Raw genomic sequence first — 15,597 nt, 5'->3', positions numbered from 1 at the left:
AAATCATATGGACAAGGAACTCTCAAACAAAACTAGATTAATAAGATTTCTTATCTACTTAACTATGTGACAGATCCCCAGTCCCAGTCCCCTTTCTCAAAAAAAAAAAAAAGCTAGAGATAAAGATAAGTTAATCAGATTACTACGCATAAGCATCCATGTATTATGAGGCATAAAAGAACTTGCTTCAGGCCAGGGGATATTTAAACAATGATAACAATCAGCTATTACTAGCCATACTGGCCCTATACTCTTGAAAATACTTATGTTTACGGCCATCAGATGCCTCACTGCTATGATGTCGCCATGTATAGAAAAGACTATGGAATAGTTTATTGGCTGGTAAAAATGCCTGAGGTCAAGCAGCTATTTTACTAGTTGTGCAATGTAATATATCTACTGTGGGTTTCCAAGAGACTCAGGTCCACAAATACATTCCTTCTGACTCTGCTTCCACGTTGCACAGAAGGACACAGGGAAGACAGACTGCTGTATCTCAGACACAAAGAGGAGGATAGCTCTGAATACATTTTCTTCACAACACAGTTTAGGGCAAAGGATTGTAGGAAAACTTTTATAATTTCAGGAAAACAGCATGAAGAAAATAAATATTTGAATGAAAGATAAACTTTTGCTTTAAGATACTTTTCCCCCTCTTAGAGATCAGTTAATTTAAAATGGATTGACTGTGCTTTTCTACCCTACAACTCTACAAATAACTATCAGAGAAATACCTTAAATACATGAAATGCTCTGTTTGGTGAAAAATTTATTCTAATGTTTCATTCTTTCTTCTTTCCCTGTTATTCTTCAAATTTCTATTAAAAGGTAAGTAATATCATGAAATTTGATGGCACAGTTAATGCTCTTTGAATGGAGGCTATTAATAGGAAGGATGTTGTTATTATTCTCTTTTGGCTGACATCCACTCATTCTCTATTTACATATCTTTAATCTCTACATTTCTGGTTTTCTATAAATTCTAGTTTATATTTGTAGGGTTTTTAAAAAAAATTCATGAAAGCTCTCTTATTTTTTGTATCTACATCTCTAGATATACATAAACCTGAGTATATAGCAACCATAGAACAATATAAAGGATTTATTTGAGTTTGGAGTCTAGATTTTGGTAGCGAAAAAAAGTCATGGGGTTCTGTTAAAATGAGTCTGACAAGTCTTGGCCCAAAGTCACTCCTAAAAGGAAACTGTCTCCCTTTGAAAGCAAGAATATAATCAATATTTTCTTAATATATGAATATGAAATAGAATATAGTATGTTAAGTCAGTATTAACATTTAATTAATGACGATTTCACTTTTTAAAGGCTATATAAAAAGAACCGTTTAATCGCATAACCTGGAAGTTTTTACTTCATTATTGTTTCTTCTTTATTTCTGGCTAAACTGTACTTTCCAGTTAGCAGACAGAAACCTGATACTACATTGAATAAATTTAAGTAAATACACATTCTATTTTTCAGTGTTAAGTAATCTCTTGGCTAAAACAGAAAGTGTAGATGTGATGCTCTCTTTGGTCCCAGTACTGTGTGCCGCACCATAAGGGCTTCTTGAGTTACTGTTACAGAGTGATCCCAATTCTTGGTAGACTAATCCCACACTTCACTATGGATCCCAACCTGTACATCTGTTCAGAGGGGCTGATGGCTAAATGGATGTGTAGTCGTATTCAACAGTATTTATTGCCTTCCTTATGGTGATTTTTAGGTCTGGTCACACATATACCCTTTCTCCTTCCTTCCCTCTCTCCTTCTCATGCATACTTTTGAAAGCCCATATGTGTAAAGAATAGAGTTAATGTCTTTAAGAATTCACAGTCTAGAGGAGTTGAGATATAAATTAAAAATTCTAGTACCATACAGTAAGTATTAAGCTACCATGAAGACACAGAGGAGAAACACCTAATCTAGTTTATGGGGATTAGGAGAGGCAATCTAAAGATTACACCTGACACAAACACACAGATATTTGCATATACATATGTCAATGCATATTTTTAAAAGATACATTATGAACTTTTCAGAAATAAGAAAGTAATGACTCAGTGTTGGCTGATATGCCTGTTTCCACTACAATGAAGAACACACACTGTCTCAGTTGGGGGTTAATATTTGTAAATGACTTGACTTTTGCAGAAGAATGGTGGCACATAATTTTAAGATATTAATGCTTTTCTAATCTCTACTGTATTTTCAGCAGCTGACTTGTAGTCAGTACCAAAGGAAAACTTTCATTCTGTGCATGGTAGAGTAGAAAGCATGTCAGATTAGTTAAAAAAAAAAAAAGGTGTTAGTCCTAAATAGGTGAAAAAACTATGTGATTTTGACCAACAATTAAACCTCAGTTTCTTCACTGGAAACATAAGGAGGCTGAGCAAGATGATTTTTAAATTTCTTTCTATATTTAAACATCTGGTTTCTATTTTTAAAAATCTGGTTTACATTAACACTTTAAAATTATTATAACCTTTAACAGTGCTTAGCGTTTAAGTCCCCACTTCTAGAAAGTGCTTATATTATTCATGTTCTCCCACTCCCCATAAAATTTGACTTTGTCTTGCCAGTTACACAGCCCCCGTCACACTAGCCGAGACCTGTCAGACTGGCTCTAGTTAGGTCATCAGTGATTTCTTTCTTCACCTCAATCCAGACCACATTGTTGCTGACAGAGCCTGGATATACACACTTGACTGCAGACTTTGGTCTCCACAGGACTGTTCCTTGCGGGCAGCAATGTATCAGTAAGTTCCCTTTTCTTTTCCTTCTCCTTGTCTTAAATTAGCTTGTTTAAAATGGCATAAACCATACCAACAAATATGTAGATCTCCAATTTATTGTTTATTTAGTATAGAAAAATATTTGATATTTAACCTGTAATTATGTCAAGAAATAGATTTCTTTCTGTGTTAGTGTTCTCTGTCCTCATGTGTCCCACCCCAAAATGTTTTCTATGTGCTTTCAGAAGAGTTCAACAACAGATAAAGGCACATTGTGTTTGACAACTGTCTTTTGTTTTGTTTCAAGAAGAATAGAATGTGTTTTTAGCTTGGGTTTTATTTGTCCCAAGTTATAGTATATTATATATTACATTATATTGAGAAATACTTTTATTTTTAAAGTTATATATGAGAAAAATATAAATCTGAAACCATGAAGATCAAAATTACTCTTATTTCTGTTAGTAAATATAAATTTTAAAAAATTGTCTGTTTTTAAAGAATAAGAAACAATTCAAAAAGACAATATAATTAAAGTATTATAGTTGAATATTTAAAATAAATCCAATGATGTACCTAATCACAAAATCAACTTCTCTAACAGGTAAGTCATATGTTTATTGCAGGAATAAATGTACTGACAAGAATGCTTTGAACTGAAATATTAGGAACTTTCTTTTTAAGGCCATTGGCTCAAAACTTGAAAGGTGCATCAGAAATAAGTGGAGAGTTTTCATCAAACAGCATGCTCCTTCTTCTTTAGCCAAATTTCTGATAGCCCCCATCCCACTTCTCCTGTTCTAAGTAAAAATCACTATTTCAGAATGTAAATGTAAGAGGTAATTTGAGTCAGGTAAACATTATTCTTCAGATGCTGTCATTTTCCCCAAACTCTTATTTGATTCTATTGTTTGAACATGAAGAAATCAACACATTAATCTGATAAAAACCCATGCAGCAGAAGGTTAAAGAAAAATTTATCAAGAATCAGTTTATAAGGAAGAGATTTGGGAAGAGAATATATTTATCAAATAGATTTATTGTTGATGGGATGTCTGCTAACTACATTGACCAGCAACCACTAACAAGAATTAAAATTAAGCAGGTCAAATTTGTAGACATTATTATCTACACATGTTTACATGGATGAAAGTAAGATGAGTAATATTCAAGTAAAACTAAATGGACAACTTTAATTTTTACTAGGAAGGACAAGCATTATTGCACAATGTGTAATCCATGGACCCCTCCCCTAGATTTATTGAGTACTTATAAAAATAGAGAAGTCCGGTTCTCATCTAAGAAATTCTTATGAATCTCTGGTTGAGGCATGGGAATCGCAACTTTAAAAGTTACACAAAGAAATTCTTACTTAACCTAAAGTTTGAGAAGAACTGATATAGTATAAAGCCATAAAAAAAGTAAAGGAACTTGTAAGACAGAAAGAAAGAAAAGCAGAAATGAAATAGGTCAGCTTTTAAAGAGGTAGCTCTTTGTTTTAACTAAATTGGTATAATTATATCTTAATGGTGCTCTCTCCCAGATCACCTTTCCCTCCAAGGGAGAAGAGTAGTCATTTATGCAACATAGTGATGATTAAGGAAGAGAGGACAATTTCAGAAGGGATGGGAAACTGAAGGGAGGATACAGACATGATTTGGGTAGTTTGTGTTAGATAGGGAGGGTGGTCTTATTTGGATTAAAAATCTGTTTGTTTATAGAGAAAATCTCAATGTTAAGATTAATCTAGCAACACCTTCCTTTCTGCCCTGAGGTTAGTCATTAGATAGTGATAGTGAAGAGTCACTCTACTGACACTTAGGTGCAGAGTTGCTGTATGATGCTGCTCCATCTGTTTAACATTGCCCCTCACTTCTCCTTCAGCTAAGATCAGTCCTGGTCCATGTAACAACTTTTAGTGAGTTCCCATTGTGTACTAAATTCTGTGTGGAAGAAAACGATTTGTTGAGCACCTATTATGTATTAAACATTTTGTAAAATACTGTCTCATATTTTAATTTTGGCAGTACTTTGAGATGCTGTTATTGTGATCACTCCTTTAAAACATGAAATAACTGCAGCTCAAATTGTCTAGACTTAATAAGTGTTGGATCTAGAATCTGACCTTGGCCTTTCTGGCTCTAAAGTCTATGCTCTTTCTACTGTAATATGCTGTGTATCATGTTTGTGAGGCTAAAAAGAGACTCTTTGGAAAGACTGCACTTTAACAGAGAAAAGGAAAACATGTACACTGCATATACATACAAGGAGAAAATGTGCATGTCTGTGTAGGCATGCATGTCTACACGACGTACAGGCAAAGAAACAGATCAGTACAGGTTAATATCAAAGAATGCAAGTAGATGTGAAAGGAGGAAGGGTGGTGATAGAGTTTTACTTTCATTACTGGTCTATAGAAACATTTGAAGAATTCACAGGCTGCCCTTATTTAATTTTCTTAAAACTGACTCTGTTCTTAAACAAGGTAAGAATATGACTTAACTTTTCTGCACTGTCTCAAAGGTGATCAGTAACTGAGAGCATAGCACTTCAATTACATTGTCACCATTTTCTAAACGAGATTGCACCATTTGCTACTGTGTGAAAATCAAGTTCACCTTAGTGCAGCATTTCCTGGAAGGAATTCATCAGTCTGTAGCGACTATCACTGTCTGGTGGACCTTTGCTATCCTTCATCCTTGTCTGCTTTCCTCGAAAAATGTCACTGCCTCAATACCACAAGGGAATAAATAGAAACATTCAAGGAAAACAATCAACATCACGTGCTTCTTTGTCAGCACTGAGATTTGAGTCTGCCTGATGCTTTTTTGCTTGAGGGCGGATGTTTTCGTGCTTCATGGCTTTGTCAGTATTAGGATTTAGAAGTACCCCACTAAGAACATCTCAAAGCATACCGCTTTGGACACAGTCTCATTGAAAATGGTGGATGAGAATTATGAAGGACAGACTCATTGTTTCAAGCATAAATTAGTAGGTTTGAAATGAGTGGATTAGAGACTAGGAAAGTTTTAAGAAGTTGAGAAAGACAAAAATGGGCTACAGAGATAGCAGATCATGCCAGAACCTGCAAGCCCAATCTCCCGCATATGCACATGGCCTGCGTGGTCGAGCAATTTCTGAGATTTTTAGAAGAGTAGTTCTGAGATGATAGAACAAAGCCTAGGGTAGTCCAAAGTATCACACAGTCATCATTAAATTCTATCTTGCTACCTTTCCTCTGAAAATATCTGATGATACCTCTTTTTGAAGCCGTAAAAGCAGATACAGAAGGATTTAGCACTCTATTTACAGTATTTCTTAAATTGAAGCATAGTCAATTTACAATGTTGTGTTAGTCTCTGGTGTACAGCACAGTGATTCAGTTGTACATACATAACATATATAAATATTCCTTTTTATATTCTTTTTCATTATAGGTTATTACAAAGCATTGAATATAGTTCCCTGTGCTATACAGTTTATCTATTTTACATATAGTAGTTAGTATCTGCAAATCCCCAACTCCCAATTTATCCCTCCCCAAAGCACTCTATATAAAGTCAAGCTATGAGCCAGTGAAGAGCAATATAATTGCTATCATTTGTTTCACATGTACTGTGTGTCAACTACTGTTCTAAAATATCATGCACATTTACATTTTATAACAAATTATGGTTTATTATTATATCCATTTTACAGATGAGGAAACTGAGGCTCAGACAAGTAACCATGTTGCCCAGACATGATAAATGGTACAACTGAGAATTAACCCAGGTCCACCTGACTCTAAATCTATACTCTTAACCTCAGTGCTATACTATCCCCACAATACCTCCTTTACCTACCAAGGCAGTGCTACTACTGTGCTGATTTAACTGTCTTATTGTGTTAAAATAAAAGTTACATTTACAAGGAACAATGTTATTATTCACTGAATAGTCATCTAAATAGACCTTGAGGTTGAGAGACAGGAAGCATCTCTGTCTGTGTTCTATAAATTAAGGGACACAGCAGTCAAAGATTAGGTAATTTGCATGTGGTCACAGGAATGGGTGAGTCACTCAATACTAGAGATTGAATCCGTCCTGCCAGTTCATTTGTGTACTGAGTCCAACGTTGTTAAATAGAAGAGGTAAATTAACACAGGTGTCAACCAGACACAGGAAATATTATTATTACTGTTGCTACTATTACCATTTGAATTTGTATAGAAATATATGGACATTTAAAAATTAGTTACTGCACATTAAAAGCTCGTTGGGTCACATTTACAAAAATTCAGAAAGGGTATATATAATAGGAATACATGTATATTATATACACACTGTACACACACACACACACACATAATATGTATATATTCTTTACATGTAATTCCAACATATATTTCTTATTTGGTACCTATTAACAACACTGAGAGGCAGGCAATTTTAATATTACCATGATTTTACAGATAGGGAAATCAAAGATTAGGAAGATCGAAGCCTCCAAATGCCTGAGTAAGTGATTGGCAGACCTGGAGTTTGAACATACATTTTTAACTCCAGTCCTGCACTTTCTAGCAGTGCTGCCTGCTGCCTCCACCACATCATGACCCTCGGAATCACAAGGGCTCCCTTGGTTAAGCAGAGATAACTTTCCTTGCTTTTCAAACAGTTAGCTTAATCTTAATCTCTTAATTTTCCGAATACAGAAAATAGAAAAGATAATAAATAATACATCTAAAAGATTTCAAACCAACTTTTCAAAACTTACAACATATACAAGTCATAATAAAGCACCTGGACATATAATACTGGATTCAGCAGTGAAGCGAAAGTTGGGCTTCATAAGTAGTGTTCTAAAATCCTTGCCCTAGGTGGTAGTGTATAGCTCAGTGGTAGAGTGTGTGCTTTGCATGCATGAGGTCCTGGGTGCAATCCCCAGTACCTCCACTAAAATTAACAAACAAATAAATAAGCCTAATTACCTCTCCCCTAAGAAGTGAAAAAAAATTTTTTTTAAGATTTAAAAAATTAGTAAATAAAATCCTTGCCCTGAACTATATACTTCATGGTGACCACAGGCTTGACTTACAGATTTTTAGAGCTAGACAGGTCCAAAGATGAGTAGTTTTCCACATTTTCTTTACCACTTGAATCCCTTTTACACATAAGGCCTAGTACAAGCCCCTGTTGCGTGGAGCAGTGTTGTGATGGGTGGAGTGGGTCTAAGGCTTGGGAGCCTCACCTGCTCCATCTTTTCCTTATCCTCTCAGGCACATGAGGCAATCTGAAGGATTTTTCAACCTGCTTTGAAAACAAATTAATGCCCATTATGAAGGAGGAATAAGGACAAAGCCAACATTTGATGAGCATGTACTGTGTACTTGGCATGATGTCAATTGCAGTAAGTGTTATTTCACTGAACACTTAAAAGAATCCTATAGTTGGGTCTTATCATTATCCTAATTTATAGGTGGGGAAATGTAGACTGAGAGAAGGTAACTTGCTCAGAGCCACCTAGCTAATGAGAAGCAGAGCCAGGACTAAACCCAAGTTGTTTTGATACCAAACAGGTAGATACATGGATGTGAAGTTTAGATAAGTGATCTGGGCTGCTGTTAAAGATTTGGTAGCCATCAGCATATAGATATGTATTAAAGCCATGGGCACTAGTGACTGAAAATATTTAGGTCTTTCAGATAATGCTTTTCTTGTAATTTTATGGTATTAATTTACATAGCAAATTTTACCTTATCCTAATATGAATCTGAGCATATTTCACTATGTTCCTATTAAAATGCCAATATATTTGAGTGTAATTAAGGTGAATATTTCACACATTTGTGTTCCATCCAAAAGTTAAGACTCAATATTTCCATTATATTTTGGGTCAGCAATTGAGGCAGCAAGTTTATTAAGCAAGAAATTTCACTTTTGGAAGAATAATATAAACATTAACAGAATCCACACATTTTCCAGTTGTTCCTCATAGCTAAATAAATTCAGATAGGGTTTTATTATATACAGAAATTTCTAGGTCCTTGTATGGCTTACAGTGCTTGCCAAGAAAACAGCAGCCAGAAGGTCACCACATGGTCTCAGCACATGTTCCAACTGGCACATTCCAATTTTAAGAGCCATCAGTGACTTCACAAAATACAATTTTATGGGTGTAGGGATTTTAAAACTGGCTTAGGATGCAAGTAATCAAGAAACTTTATGACTTCCTCATATGAAAGTTATATTATTGCAAATGACTTGCAGTTCCTTAATTCGACTATTCCAAATGGTCTGACATCTAGCCATCAGGAAAATGATGCACTTGAAAAATTATGTTAAAGTTGATTATTTTTAAAAAGCCTGAATTTTAACCATGATAATGTTAAGCATTTTTAGGTTATCTGAGACATGGAACACATGCGTTGGTGGAAATTAAAGAGCAATTAGATCAATTAAAACCCTCATTGTTTTGTAACAAATGAAGAAAATGAAAGCACATGCAGCATCATGTAAGTTGAGAGTTAGGGGATGCTGGAACTTACGTGATGCTGAATATGCTCTCAGAGTTCTCATCTGAGAAACTTAGACTTAAATGGAAGGACATAGTCCTTACATGAAAATCCTAAGAGTAAGACACAGGCCACTGCTCTTCCAGTTCAGAGTTATTTCCTCTCAATAATACCAACTCTCATAAGAGGCATCTAGACAAACTCAAGAGAAAGTTTGGATAGGAAGGCATCTAATGTTACAAGAAGTTTCTGAAAGTCAGTGCTATATATCAGCATTCTCAAGAGTGTCTCTAGTCAGGTTTCTCAACCATTATTCTTCTGGTATACTTCCCATGACACACTCACACTTCCCTATTAATTGTTATTTTTCTTCCACGCTTTAAAGTGCATACAATTCCCTATGACTAGCTGCAGTGGCCACTCTTGTCAAACTTTCTGTGGGAAACTGTTGCTTTTAAAATTGCTTACTTAAGTCATGCTGACTTATTTCTTGAACTGGAAAGAATTTGAAGAAAATAAAGCAAACATGTTAGTGTAATTAAGGGTTAAAACAGCTCAGTTTATAAGTCTATAAACCCACACCTAATTTACTTAATAATACCTTTAATTTTTTTGCACCCCATCTATGTGTGATTGTAAATTTCTAGAGGTCAGGCAAAGTGCCAACCTGAATCTCAGTCTGTAGTTTCCTGTGATGCACCATATCTGGCGGGGAACTTAATAAAGACCTTGATAAGAACATAGCAGAGATCAGAGACACTCCTTACCGCTGAGTTGTCACTGACACATATAATACATGTATCCAACACCGATGATGCACAACTTCCTTTTAAAGTAGGTAGGAGGAAAGATAGTATCACTTTAGTTTTGTGGGTGGTTAAATATAGTAATCATTAAGCTATGGGTTTTGCCTAAATTAACAGTTCATGGTAGGGTTTTCTGTCATTCCCAATATTTATTAAAAACTTACCTAAGTAATACTGTATTTTTTGTCTATGATTTCGATAATCCTTAGGTACTTTATAATGTTGAAAATGCCACATGGAGCCATTTCAGTAATTAGGGAAGCATTGTCAGATATTTTAAAAAATTATCTTAGAGCTTGGTATGAATAATTCCGCACTGCTTCTCCCACATACTGCTTTTACTGATTAGTAATTGATGTCATTTGCCAGTATTGAGGGACAAACAGAGTATTATGAAACTAATTTTTGTTTCTATGCTAAGAATACTGTGGAGAATATAGTTCATTATATTACATAGTCTTCTTTTTATTAGAATACAAAAGAATTGTATTGCTGCTGAACAACTACTCAGTTTTTATCTTATGCATGCCATGGAGAATGTACCGGAGGAGGGTTTGTTTGCTTGCTTTATTTTATTTAATTTTGTTTTTGAGTTGGCTGCTAAAAAGCTACAAATTTTATGTCCTGACTTAAGGAAATATGTAGATGCGAATTAGGATATGTAGTTTTAGTACTATTGCCACTTTATGTTTTCACTTAATGTTTTGTTTTCTCCTTGCATCCCTATATTTAATACCATACATAAATATAATTTAATAATATATAATTTGATAATATAAATATAAATATCCTTATAAGCTACCTTAAACCAGTCTAGAACAAGATGGAATCTAAATGAAAACATTTATAATAAAAATAATAAGTTTCCCACCATTTGTCTTGGTACTATAAAATAAAATGGAAACAGTTGTCTCCTAATTAGACTACTACCTTGATATAACTGTAACTTCTCTAATAGAAGTATCCACAGTTACCACTGTAAGGAACGCACAGGTCATTCAGTTCAAGGGCCTGGCTGATGCTGTTAGACACTTTGTAGGTGTGTTTGTGTGGGACTGGACAAGACAGAAGTACGTGGTTCATAATTTTACATGAGTAATTTGTATTTCTTTTAAAAAAGGCACTGAAAACATGATCCATGCACACATATTCAAAACTTCTGTTCCACCTTGAATATTTTTATAGTCTTATTCTAGAAAGTGTAAGAAAGAGTAGAGATCTCACCAGTGCCAGCTTGTGAGTCTTCCACAAAGGAAAAAGCATCTGGAGTATTTGCGTGGCTAGGACAAGCAGGCACAGTCTATGAGCTAAAGAAATAAGCTAGTGCCGAACACATAATAAAAACTGAATAAATATTTATTAATTGATATTTTAAAATGTAAGCATTGACTTAGCAATGTCATAAGGTCCTATGCTGTTATTTCATTGTGGTATCTTTCTTTATGCTTCTGTTTGGATATTGTAGTTATATACAGATATTCAATGACCCCAAATAATGTCTCCTGAAATTAATGACCCTTTATTTTCATTTGTCACTTTCTGTACTATGATATCACTTCACAGCAGATAGATCAAATCAGTTGGAAAATCATGTATTTTAAACATGGGGGAAATAGAAATATTAACTACAAAGCTCGATCATTATATAAAGTGTTTTATGGAAATAAGGCTTTACTTAAATGGTGATTATTCTTCCCAATGTCTGACCTATCTTTTGTTATGGGTAATATCCCAGGTTCTTTTCTAAGGCTAAGGCAGAACAGAAGTGCTTTGAGAGAGACTGAAACCCATACTGTGGTACTGACAAATGGTCCATTTAGTTTGGTTTAGTTAACTTCAGTTCCCTCTGGAAACAAATCTTGAGTGTACAGTCAGAGAATACAGAGATATAGTAAGTCTCAGACACCATCCCTAAGGAGCTCAAAATGCATATTCTAATGAGATACTCGGGGTGAACAAAACTTCCTGAGGCAGAGGGGACTTTTTGAACTGGCTCTTAAATATGCTCTGATTTTTACAATGCAAGCAAAGAACAGACTAAGTTACTCCACATCGGAGGCAGCAGGAGCAAAGTCAAAGGGCTGGAAAGCTCGTGGGGAAGAGCAATTGCCAGGCAAACTGAGGCCAACTTGGGTTTCAAGTCTTTTCAGTCATTGGCTCTCTCACCTCCAGAAAGACCACTTACTGTACTGGAGAATAATTCAGAGATTGGGGAGTCAGGAGAGAAACCTGTTATCAAGCTGCAGGACAAGTTTCGGTCAGGATTTCTAGAACAAGGTTGGTGGCAATGGGATTGGAGATGGACTACATTAGATTTGCCCTGTGAGTGAGATTAGAAAACGAAAAGATTATTATGACTTCCCAACACAATTAGCACTGGCTTGTAGGTAGGCATTTGTTCTGGTAAACTTTTCTTTGAAGAGCGTTGAGCCTTGACTTGTAGGCTACTGCTCACATCAGCTTTCAGTAAACTATGGCCCAAGGGACAAATCTGGCCCACCACCTGTTTTTATAAATTAATTGAGCTAAGACTGATTTTTATACTTTGTAAATGGTTGAAACAAATCAAAAGAAGAAAAATATTTTATGACAAGTGAAACTTATACAAAATGTCAATTTCAGTGTACACAAAGTAAGTTTTTTTTGGAACACAGCCCTGCTCATTTCTGAGTGTACTGTCTGCAGCTGCTTTGGTGCTACGCAGAGCTGAGTATGGTAGTTGCAGCATGGAGTGTGTGGTCCAGAAAACTGAAAATAGTTACTATCTTGACCTTCACAGAAACGTTTGCTGATCTCTGGCTGAAATGGTTGACAATAATGAAATAGTTGATAGTAATGGAATTACCAGCTTTATTGATATTGTGTACATGCTCATTCAGAACAGCTCAGCCAGACTGAGCTGGGGAAACAGAACTAAACATCAGTGCTGATGTTTACATTACAGAGAATGGGCAACGAGTTGGAGATGCGCTATTAATCAGTGCGTAGCGGTGGTGTCAGGTAGGCATTTGTTCCGGTAAACTTTGCTTTGAAGCACTATGAGCCTTGACTTACGGCTCTCCAGTGCTTATCAGAAGGTTTGTTTGTGTTGGTACCTTTTCTCCCCCTCACCTTTTCGTTGTTGTTGCTGCTGCTGCTTTTCTTTTTTGGTACTATTCTAAAAACAGCGCATTAAGAGGTGATCACGATAATGCAATTCTTGACTTGTCTTCTGGCAATTTGGGGCTGACAAAAATATACCCATATTTTAACTACTATATTCACTGTCTAATCACACATGTCCTCAAATTGAAAAGAAAAATCACAAAAAGAAAGAAATTTGATACCAGTGAAGCTACTAGAATTCATCCAGTCTGTCTGAAGTTTCAGCCATGAGGAGGTTTGGATAAGTTTCAAAAGGCCCCAATCATGACTGGGCAAGGGTTTATGTGCAGGAGGGGGTTAGTGACATCAGTGTCTGTTGATATATAAAAAGGATTTATTTCTCCATTTTAATAATTTTTTGAGCACACTCCTATGACATTTAATTTGGAGCAATTTAATATTGAATCACTTGCTGAGAGAGCAACAAACAAACTAACAAGAAACAGGTCAAATAAGTTTGAAAAGCAATGTCATATAGACTGGGAAGAAAGAGATCATGTTTCAGATGACAAATACTGCAGTAACATGGTCATTACCTTTATTATTAATAATTAAAATAATAATGATAATAATAATAATCCTTACTATGTGTACAATGATTTTCTACCTGGGAGTGCAAAGCAATAAAATACTTGATCATTTTTACCTCTGTAGAGCTAGGAAGGGTCTGGGATTCTTATCCTTGCTTTTCATATGGAGAAAGTAAGAGAGAGAATTGAATCTGCTAGTACCATACTATACAATAAGTAAGTTGGTGGCCAGAGTCAGAAACATATTCTCTTGATTATTTATTCAAAGTGTTTTTAATGGATTGTCTTTTCCTTTATTCCATGCTATTGGTCTTATCTTCTTCAAAGCCACCAAAGACAGAGCATCACTAAAATCATTATGAAAGGTGGGAGACAGGAAAAGAAGACAGCAGTACCTTGGCGAAGATGGTGATAGGAGCTCCATGAAAGGACAATCCTCCTTGTTATTTCTCTCCTCTCTCATTTAATTCAAAAGCCATGATATTTCTTGTTAAAAAAAAATCCACCAGAACACACACACAAAAATCCAGCAAAACACAAAAAGTATACAAATTAAAGTGTCTCCTGTTATTCTGCTTCTTACTGCTAATATTTTTGTGTCTTTCTATATATTTTGCTATGCACACACATATGTAGTTTTATTATTTGCAACAAGTGCAACATAGAATGCATATTATTCTTCAACATTTTTTCCACTAAAATGCATCTTTTACCTTTTGCATGTTAATACATGTAGCTCCACCTCATCAATTTAATGGCTGCACTGTTTTAATTTTGTCTTGATTAAAAATTATGGTAGAACAAAAAGAACTTCTGTTTTATATGTCACAATTCTACATAGCAATCATGTGCTTTTGACTATTAGATCATGTTTCCTATAATTACAAATTCATATTCTTCATCTGGCGTGTACTGACATTAGTTGAGAAGCCCTACCTCCCCATATTCCTTCAAAGTTTTGCTTATGTCTGCTATAGGCATCTCCTTTCTTCTCCAACAAGTGAATAATAAGCATTCAGGGATGAAGAAATAGGAATCAACTTATAGTCTTCTTAGACATGTTTGCACATAAAAAATGTACAGAAGAGAAAGGGAGAAGTCTTTTTATATTACAGTAATTCTAGGAACAGGTGTTTGGAATCCCACTCAAGGGAGAACTAGAGATGAAAGAGATTGGGGAGAAGATGAAGTTTCCTTGGCTACAGCCCCATGGGAAAATCTCAGGAATAAGGGAGCAAAAAAAAAAAAAAAAAAAAAAAAAGGAATAAGGGAGGAGACCAAGTAGAATCCTTGGAGTCTTCCACTACATCCCAGTGACTTCAGCAGGGGCAGGGGCAGGGGCATGTAGCGATGATTCGGCTGACTTCTGCGATAGTTCCCACAGAACAGGACATTGAGGCAGAGCCAGGATGTGATGATGGTGGGCCAGGGACCACAGTGATAATCCCACTTTCTGGTCCTACAACACCAGGAAACAGAGTCCCCTTGACTTCTGTAAGCAAAAATTATTCATTGCAAAATGCTTCACAGTTTTCCAAGAGGTTTTCACATTCATGATCTCATTCTGGATTTCACAGTCAACAACGCCCTTTAGACAGAACTGGTAGCCTGGCCCTTATTGACAGATGGAGGAACATAGTTCAGAGTCTAAATAATTTGTCCAAGCTGGTAAGGAAAGAGCTGGATTCAGAATTCTCTTTATTCTGATTCCATTTCCAGTTCTCCCCAGGATAATATTACCCTTTCCCCCAGTTCTCATGTACAAGATAGCACTCTTAAGAATATATGCCATTGATTTAACCAGCATGATAAATACCTCAAGAAATTTAAAATAACAGCATCGTACTTAACCAACTTGGCCAACTGTTGACTTATTTCATTTTCTCGAAGA

At 35.5% G+C, this 15,597-nt stretch overlaps 1 protein-coding gene across 1 annotated transcript in view; it reads left to right on the top strand.

The window, feature by feature from the left end:
- The first annotated feature begins 2,686 nt into the window (after nucleotides 1-2,686).
- Nucleotides 2,687-15,597, top strand: part of LOC102538975 (transmembrane protease serine 11E-like) — a 33,810-nt gene continuing 20,899 nt past the window's right edge. Inside the window, exon 1 of the mRNA XM_072940828.1 lies at nucleotides 2,687-2,751. Coding sequence (XP_072796929.1) covers nucleotides 2,750-2,751 — 2 coding nt within the window. The 5' untranslated portion in view covers nucleotides 2,687-2,749. The remainder of the gene's footprint in view (nucleotides 2,752-15,597) is intronic.

The sequence above is a fragment of the Vicugna pacos genome, chromosome 2 (assembly GCF_048564905.1).
Source record: "Vicugna pacos chromosome 2, VicPac4, whole genome shotgun sequence".
NCBI lineage: Eukaryota > Metazoa > Chordata > Mammalia > Artiodactyla > Camelidae > Vicugna > Vicugna pacos.
This window is presented reverse-complemented; position numbering and strand designations above follow the sequence as displayed.